Below are 9,854 nucleotides of genomic sequence, written 5' to 3'. Positions count from 1 at the left end.
TTTTTGGCATGGCATCATCAGCCTGATCCCCCGACCGCCGCCACCCTTCAGCTGTAGTTGCTGGTCGTTATCTGCTACCGCCATCAAGCGTAAATTTTTTTAGATATTTTCATTTCAGTAAGTTTTTTATGAAAAAACCAGCCTCACCAAAAAACTAGGTGGCAACTGATACACTTTCAAGTTTTCGTCATTTGACATAAATCTCGAGGCATCTGATATAAATCTCCAGGTAATTTTTTAGCACGAAGCATTCAAAATCCAACTAAAAATCATCAAAAAATCTTATTTCAACAAACTTAAAGCAAAGATGAGCCCAATGACACTGAAATTTATTCAATCGGGTCAAATCAAGCATGAATCAAGCTGTTAAGCCTATTCTGAAAGCTTTTGATGCCTATTGAGAAAGTCGAATGGATTCAAAATTTGACAAACCAATAGTCAAATCAAGCGTCTCAACGAGGTGAATCCAATGAGCCCAAGATCACTCAATTCTATTGTTAAGGCACTTAAATGTCCAAAAATATTGTTTGATTGAATGAATCTTTCCAAACCATCTAATGGAGTGATCCGATTATTTTCTTATTTATAAGGGGTCTCTCCCAAACTCTATAAATAAAGCTCAACCCACTTCAAGATAGGGGAGGAAGAGTTGGAACAAGAACTGGATCGGAGGAAGGAGCTAACTTCCAGTGTCATTTCGACAAAAGTTCCAATGAAAGCTTCTCTCTCCTGTAATCGCAGATCATAGTCGGCCAATGTTCGCCACCCACCATCAACCGTCCCTTGCTTTTCTCAACGAAGACCCTTATGGAGTCACAACGTACGTTGTGGAGTAAGGAAGCATTGTGTAGAGCCACCACAAACGATTCAGGGTAACGAAGCGTCGTGCAAAGTAAAGATATGTTGCGGAGTAACAAAACATCATGTGGAGTAAAGACCAACGTCGAGAAGTAACGAGACACCCTATGGAGCAGTGCATCATTCCGAACACCGTACTACAATGCAATTTGAAGACGAAATACTAAAGTTCTAACAACTACTCTCAAGTGCAATCACTCCCGACCATTGGAGAACGAGTCCTTCTGCATATAACTGTTGTACTTCAAGAAACTATATAACATTTTCTCATCTGCGGGACAAGGCATGTACGCGTGTTCATCAACTTATAGTAGATCGTTCTGACAAGGTTAGGCCCCATGGTTTTTTCTTTTCCTAGGTTTTCCACATAAAAAATAGTATGTCTCTACCTGTCACTTTAATGACTTGTGTGTGTTGGACTTTCGTCCAATAATAAGACACTAAATAATTGATTTACCACCGTAAATCTTCCGACACACATCAAATACTATTTGACCTCTTAACCCATCTATCTTTCCAAACTTACACCAACAAAATCTAATATGGCGATTCAAAAATACATTTATATTACAAAGAAATAAATCCTGATCCAATAAAATATGAACTCTATTTTCCAATCTAGTGACTAACATGTATCGTGTTGAATCTCTCTAATGGAGTTCAAGGATATAGGTGCGCCGATCTAAAGCCAAGATAAGTCAAGAAGGATTTACTGTCCAAAGAGCCTACACATAAGAAAAAGTTTGCTCATCTCAAATGCATGTATGGTGCGCTAGCTAATAACTAAAAATCTCACCAAAGTCACTCACCCAATCAGCAAAACTTCACCCATCTATTCACAAGTCCACATTCCCTTCCAAAGGACCACATCCTCATCCATCCAACTCTCTGAGGGTTAACCACATATATTTGTTGAATGGGATTTTTACATGCCACCATCTAACTTAATATAACATTTCAACAGTTCAAATTTTAAATATAATAGTATATTTGTTGAATGGGATTTTTACATGCCACCATCAAACTTAATATAACATTTCAAATAATATTTTAACCATTCAAAATTTTAAATATGTTTAGAACATCTCAAAAGATGTAACGGACGGACCAAAACCTCCTCTCAAAACATCATGATTGAGTTTAGAAGGATGGTTGCAACGAAAGTGGCTAAAATGTTATATTTAAAATTTGAGCAGCTAAAATGTTATAAAAAAATATTTTGAATGGTTTGTTTCTAAAAACCCTAGTTAAAATTCTGATTATAAACCATATATTATATTTTTAGCTATTCCCTATAAAGTCGTGGTGTGGAATTTCCTGTAGTGCTTAAAATCCTAAAAATAAAGGTTAACAAGCTATTTACAATGATTTACTCTTTTACGTGTTTGGAGATGCATGGTAAAAAATTTCAAAGCCTCCACTCTTGGATTCTTTCTTCTTCGATCTTCCCTTTGTTTCTGCCCTAATGAAACATTGCAATCTTGCCAGTTGGGTTCTAATTTTGCTAAAAATTGATCTAGATCCAAAATAGCCGGTCAGCATTTCCCTATATATTGGTTACGCTAATCTAAAGTATACAAATTGGTTAATAACAAACAAATAGCTATGCGCTATAACTGTTGCTATATTGCTGAAATGAAATGACCCTAGTAGTTTCCATAAAGTTGGATGAAGACCGTAAAAGATCATATTTTAAATCCAAAGTATACCTTTGAAGCTTAAGCCAATATGAGAAATTAAAAACACTATTAAAACTTTCTTCAAATTGCGAATGAAAATTTTGTATTTAGATATCTTGACTAAAGGGTGATTATGATAGGTTTATAAACATACTTTAAAATGAGTTAAAAGTTAATTACCTATGTATTGTACTCATCTAGGATCTGCAAAACCCATGCTGGCCAAAATTGTGATCTGGATATCCTCCCCATATGTGGTCTTATACAGATCAAAATAAAAATTGATAATGATAAAAAAAAACTCAAATTATAAAAATGCCAAGAAAGGACTGAGTGGCATCTTAATGTGATGTATGTTGGGTGTAAATTGAATATTTATGGTCCATCATACACACCATGCTCAAGCAATAATATGCTCCCCAAAAGAAAAATTAACTCAACCAGCATAAATTTAGAGATCTCAAACTACCTTCCTAACACAAATAATAAGTGAAAGGTTAGCAAAAAAGTTATGGAGGTTAATACAACATTATAATGGAAAGGCAAGCATTTAAATTAGATGAAAGAAACACATTTTTTTAGAAAAATATACAAACAGGATGAAGCTAAAGATTACATAGTTCACAGAATGAATCTTGATGCAAAAAAAGTTGTCTTACCTAAGACAGCAGAGAAACTAGAGATACAAACTCTGAGGTGACCCTTCCTTTTGATCTTGTGTTGATCACGAAGTGCTCCGGGTATTTTCTGAGCAGTGCAAGGAGGCCAATCCATGGTCTCGCTTTGGTCTCGCTTTGTGGCCAGTCCTCTGATGTGAGATACCTCCTCACCCTGCTATGATGCCAGGTATTTCCAAATTGCCCCTTAAGCTGAATGAAAAAATAATAATAAAAAAAAGGATGTGTCAGAGACTACTCCATGCACACTCAGCAGAAAAATAGAAAAAATAAGCGGCCGTTTGAGATCACTTTTAATTTTTGTTATATATATATTTTTTATTTTTATTTTAGTTTGTTTAAATTTTTATTTGAAATAAAACATATTTTGTATTTTATGACATGCTTAGTAGTTTTTAAAAACACTCAAAACAACTTGTAGATGTTTCAAGTTTTTTTTTAAAATAAGTTAATTTATTTATTAAAACAAAAACATAAAAAACATGCAAAAAAAAAAAATGTACTAAACAAACATGTATTTAAAAAAAAAGCAATAAAAAAAATAAAAAACAGAAAAATAAAAGTGACCCCAAACAAACCAAACCAAATAAGATATTATGGATGTGAGCATCATGATGATAATGGATGAGTGAATTATCATTTAAAGCATGATGCTCCAATCATTTGGTATTGTTTGCAGCATGTCTTATAGTCCGTTTTTTGCTTCTCTTTACATATACTTCTGGTATATCGAGCGTCCCAGCAAGAGCTGTAAAATTGGAACATATTCTCAATTGGAGTTTAATAACATCAAAGAAATTCCCTGTAATCATCTCTGAGATGAAGCAATACTACCCTCTCAAAAACCAGATCAGACTGACACATGCATTGTATGAATTCTAATTGTCACAACAAAAAAAAAGAAGAAAAAAAAAAACATGGGATTGATGAAGGCATTTCAGAATTCAGGCCCTACAAACTACTTGAATTCCTTTAACGATTGTTTATGTTGATGCTAAAGATGCTCCTAATAAGCCATGTACTATACATATAACATGCAGCGAATACATCAATTTTGACAAAGTGAACGCATTTGTATGGATTCAAACTATGAGACTTCCTTGTTAAATGGCTGCCATATTTAGGTATAAAAATAGCTTGAGAAATATTCTAATTCAGATTTAATTTGAAATTAGGAGTCCCTCAGGATTATAGGTGAGGCGTCTGGCAGCTCTTTGGTCATTTAATTGCTACAAAATTTATATGCCATCATCAAGTTGCTGTCGAAGTTAAGTACAATCGTGTAATCCTTCAGATTTGCCTAAACTAAAAGACCTTCAAAAAAAAAAAATCAAAATTAATGTAGAAAAATTAAGGGTTCAACAAAATCACGCACATGCATCATGCTTCAAGGGTGAGTCTGATAAACTCACCCTTCTGATTGGACTTAGCAGAGCACGTGAGCCCTCTCCCGTTCGCTTCTAGTAGGTAAGCATGCTATGCATTTGCATCTCCTCCCATGTGGGGAGAATCGCTTCTATGCAATAGACTATGTTTTCTTTTTTGAATTTTTAGCACAAATGCCTCATAGAATCCTGTGCTTGTATTGGGATTGCAACCTTCGTTCCTCTGGAGGTTTGATCCCTATTGCAGCTTATGGACTTTGGCACTTCTCATAGGCTTGCCGTCAAGCTTAATCACTTCCTTTAGCTCTAGATCGTGCCAAGGATGCCTTGATGGCATTCCTCTTCGATTTGTATTTCTTTCACCACTTCTTTAACATCACCTCAAAAGCTTTGTTGTATGCTCCTACAAAAAGGGTTTCTATTGATAGTCCCACTGTTGTGGGCCTACCCATCCCTTCCCGCCAAACATCTCTGGATAGTCTAGTGGTTGATGCTGGTCTCCTTTATTTCTAATGTCGAATCTCTTCATACTACATTGTTCAACCTAAAGGTATCACTCCCTCCTCTTCCACTGATGTTGTTGGAGGGAATGGCATCTCTTAGTCTATCCAGCCTTCCAAGTTATCATTATCCTTTTATCATGATAGATTTTACTTGCCATAAGCCAGCCACTACCCTACTCGGTAAACCTACCCTATGTTCTAATGGATAGGTATTTCTAATCTAGATTTCCATTTTTCTGCACCTTGATTGAAAATTTTACATTTAGTAGCCCAGACTTGGAGATTATTCACTCTTTCATGAGTAGTCTTACAATGTCAGAAGATCAATCTATTGGGAAGCTCAATAATTCCATGTACTTCTAATACAGCCACTACCCTACTCGGTAAACCTACTCTATGTTCTAATGGATAGGTATTTCTAATCTATATTTCCATTTTTCTGCACCTTGATTGAAAATTTTACATTTAGTAGCCCAGGCTTGGAGATTATTCACTCTTTCATGAGTAGTCTTTCAATGTCAGATGATCAGTCTATTGGGAAGCTCCATAATTCCATGTACTTCTAATGTTATCATTGGGTGCAAATTATCGTAGAATCTTCTCTAGGCATTCCTATTAGACGAACAATCCATGGATGCATATAGATTAGAATGGCCTCCGTTTTTTCATTGCTTCTGAGGAACCCCTTACTACCCCTATTTTGGTGGCTTTCCCTGATCTATGGATTCATTACGTCAAAAAAATCCATATTGCACTCCTAGCGATCAATTTTTGGCAAACCATTAACTGTGGATGCTACTATCGTGCGCTCTCTGGACCATCTATGGCATGTGTTCTCATTGAGATGCACATTTCTGTCCATTTGGCTCCATCAAATGTGGATGCTGCTATCGATGGGCTTTCTCACCATCTATGGCACGTGTTATCAGTGAGATGGACATTTCTGTCCATTTGCTTTGGAATGTACGAATTAACACGTCTTCATAGGAGTGGTGTGCAGAAATTAGTTTAAACCAAAACCAAAATTGAATTAAGTATATTTAGTTGATTTAGTTCTATTTATTAAATGATCATTTGATTTTCTGTATTGAAATAAGAGTTATTTATGTTTTGATTTCTTGTTCAATTTTTTTAAAAAAACATCAATTATACCTTAGTTCTATTTATTAAATGATCATTTGATTTTCTGCATTGAAATAAGAGTTATTTAGATTTTGATTTCTTGTTCAATTTTTTAAAAAAAACATCAATTATACTGTATATTTAGTTGATTTAGTTCTATTTATTAAATGATCATTTGATTTTCTGTATTGAAATAAGAGTTATTTATGTTTTGATTTCTTGTTCAATTTTTTTAAAAAAACATCAATTATACCGAAAATAAAATGCCAATAAAACACACACACACACATATATATATGTATTTATGTATATGTGTGTGTGGGTGTGTGTGGTTTCTCAATTTCTCCTTATATTATAATTTGGTTTTGTTCATTGCATTATCAAAACCAAACTTTAACCATTCAAAATTTAGCTAAACCAAAATAAACCGAACTATATGATGGTTCAGTGTGGTTTGATTTTAACATATGATTTACTCTATTCACTTATGCCTATAATTTGGTTTTGTTTGATTGGTTTAACAATTCTATCAATCAATTAATCTGAACTGACCAAATACATGCCTCTACTTCTTCACATGATTATTGGCAAAATAAAATTTTTTTGAGGGCTTGCCCTCACATTACATATCATACAAGTTTTTTACTCATGTTTTTATTAACTATTTTATGCCCACCTAAAACAAAGGAGATTGTCCTCAAAGATTCCATCAATAGAGGTTAGCTCTTTTGATCAATATATGAAAAACCAGAATAATTGTGGAGTAAATAATTTTGATCATTGGAGTCTTCTAGTTTGCTGAAGGCTGCTCCCTCTGACTTGGTTCCCTTGGGATGTTCTTATCATTAGAATATTACTTAAGATTCATCTCTTAAGTGCCTTCTCCTACTGTTGATGGTTTCTTAGCTGATAACACCCTCTTTATATTTCCAGCTTTTGAAATTTGGGTATATTAATTTTCTTAGTCATGCTTCATATAAACATTGGCCAACTTATTGAGTATCCTACAACTAGCTTTACTATTTCTCCAATCAATAATGCAGCGACATCCTCCAATGCTACATGAAACTATTCAAGAGAGAAGAGTTCTAATAATTCAAACTTGGTTCAATCTCTAGATGTTACAAGAAGTTTTGTAGATTTAGCAGATAAAATATTTCAGCTAGTATTGCCTTGTTGAGCCATCATTTAGTAAAAAGCATTTCTCAATTCTCTCAAAATTACTTAGATTTCAAGGAGATGCAATAAATCTCGTAATTTTTGGCATTCTAGACTAAACTAAGGTATGGGTAGCATGATCTACTTTTCTAAGATGCCATTACACTTTTTACTTTAAATTAACTTCACCGGGTGAATTTTCTCTTCTTTAATGGTAGCAGTTTTAAGTAATAGTGTTATCATGTATCCTTTTCATCAGCTAATTTCATGTTTTAGAAAAATGCATACAAAAAAATAGTCTCAAATGTATATAGACTTATGCAAATGGAATGGTGATTGCTTTAGCAGTATCACTCCCATAATCCGTATGGAATGGAGCAACACATATTCAAATACTTTTGACAAAGATTAGGATAGTACATGGGTGCTAAAGAGAAAGCTTGTCGACACTGGCATCTTGACCATGAGGTATCTCTACCTCGAAAGAGGAGAGGTCAATGATTCATTGAAACCAAGTCATGTCAATTCTTGCCATTTAAAAGAGTAGATGGCGATGAGAACCGACACATCGATAAATGATTCCTAGGCTAAATATGGCTAGCATCGAAATGCAAAATAGCTCAGAAATAACATTTATAGATAGGAAAACCACTAATGTTATGTGATATCCCAACCTCTGTATGAAGTTTCAACATAGGCATCCATTCTCCTGGCCCACAAAGATCAGACAACACAGTAGCTACGGATGATACAACATCTTTCTCTTCTAACTGCAAGAGTTGTTGATTGTCTGTTTCTCTATCAAATCTTGACCTTATGTCTGATTTCTTCTCTGCAAGCAAAAAAATACCATTTTTTTATGAGAAAACATCTAGACATCGACATTGTATCATATCAATTTCATAAATCAACAAATATGAAGGTAGAATTCTCAATGTAATGGGATAGTTAATACAATTACTAATCAGGCTTATTTTTTCATATAGAATTGTTGAATGCCAAAATAAATGCTAGACGTTTTAAAGTTTAAATTGAAAAACATCTATGTTCCTCAGGTGCTATTTATAAGTGCTTATTGTTTTTGCTCCAAATAATGTGGAGATATCAAATGTATATGGGTGTGTCACAATGTTTTCCTCATGTTTGCAAGTATGCACTAGATTGCATAAACTAGTATGCATGTAACCACAACAAAAAAGTTATTCCTACTAAGCAAGTGTGTGAAGCTATTCTTCATAGCCTGCCGCAACCACATTCTAATTTTTCAAGACTTACTAGATTATAGTAGCATGTATTGCTTCATGTTTAATTTGGTCTCACTTCAATAAGCTCTAAAGCTGTCGTATTTGTTTCACTAGTGATTTGGCAGCTGCCGTGGCATTCGTTGCATGCTTGATGCAACTTTGACAAATATGAAAACTGGATATTTTCAGGACTGTTAAGTAACATCATGTGTTTTTCTCTTGGAACATGCACACAACGATAAAACATATTGGAGCAAGTCATCATTACTTTTTTAATATTTTAGGCATCAATTTGATGCCATAGCAAATGCATGTTCTGCTAAATAAATAAGAAAATTGTATTTAATAAAGTAAAAAAGGAAACAAAATTTACATCAAAACAGATGCAAGAGCTCCAACATATTTAAAATATGTAATGCTATTCTCTAGATCCCGCTGCAACCACATATTGCTATATACTAATAGAAAGTGTCTTCATTTCATAACTAGCATTACTTAAAAGCAGTGCAGAACCAAAAGCAAGAAGATAGATTCATAAATAATGATAGAAATTATGATAAGTTAAATACCCAAAAAAGATTTTCTCAAATTGCTCACAAAGAGTAGATGATTTGCCGATTTTCTCAAATTGCTCACAAAGAGTAGATGATTTACCTGTCAATCAGGAAGGAAGGAAATCAGGCAGCTACATTAGGAGCTTTCTAATGTAGTTGCCTTATTTCCATTCTTCCTGACTGACATGGTGCGGTGAGCATGGATTGAACACGCGAATTCCTAATGTAGCTACCTGATTTCCATTAGGAGCTTTCTAATGTAGTTGCCTTATTTCCATCCTTCCTGACTGACATGGTGCGGTGAGCATGGATCGAACATGCGAATTCCTAATGTAGCTACCTGATTTCCGTTCTTCTTGATTGACATTACCAAGCTGCTAGAAGAGACTCAATCATTTTAGGTGTCATATATGTGGTACAAATAGAAGAGAAGTCTTCTGGCAAGACACCAAGCTGAACATTAGTTTATTTCCTATAAACACCATGGAGTAGGACTAGGGTGCTGTTCCCTTGCTCCAAAGGAAAGAAAAGTGCATGCTTTTGTTAGGAGAGAAACATAATTGAATCTATCTTTCTAAAGAGTGTCTCCCTAGTGCCGAGGCTTGGAAGGCATTGATGAAAATAGTTTAATCCTACATTACCTAAAGGTTATTTACCTCATGACCACCAAGTCA

General features: G+C 34.5%; 1 protein-coding gene across 1 annotated transcript in view; it reads right to left on the bottom strand.

Moving 5' to 3' along the window:
- Positions 1-3,045: 3,045 nt before the first annotated feature.
- The window catches only part of LOC110028119 (FHA domain-containing protein FHA2), a 13,019-nt gene continuing 6,210 nt past the window's right edge, over positions 3,046-9,854 (bottom strand). The window contains exons 2-3 of the mRNA XM_020729848.1: positions 8,057-8,214; positions 3,046-3,406 (exon numbers count right to left, since the gene is read on the bottom strand). Of these exons, the coding sequence (XP_020585507.1) occupies positions 3,197-3,406; positions 8,057-8,214 (368 nt within the window). The 3' untranslated portion in view covers positions 3,046-3,196. The remainder of the gene's footprint in view (positions 3,407-8,056; positions 8,215-9,854) is intronic.

This window comes from Phalaenopsis equestris, unplaced genomic scaffold (assembly GCF_001263595.1).
Source record: "Phalaenopsis equestris unplaced genomic scaffold, ASM126359v1 Scaffold000489, whole genome shotgun sequence".
NCBI classification, from domain to species: domain Eukaryota; kingdom Viridiplantae; phylum Streptophyta; class Magnoliopsida; order Asparagales; family Orchidaceae; genus Phalaenopsis; species Phalaenopsis equestris.
The sequence above is the reverse complement of the archived record's forward strand: the minus strand, read 5'-3'. Positions and strand labels throughout refer to the sequence as shown.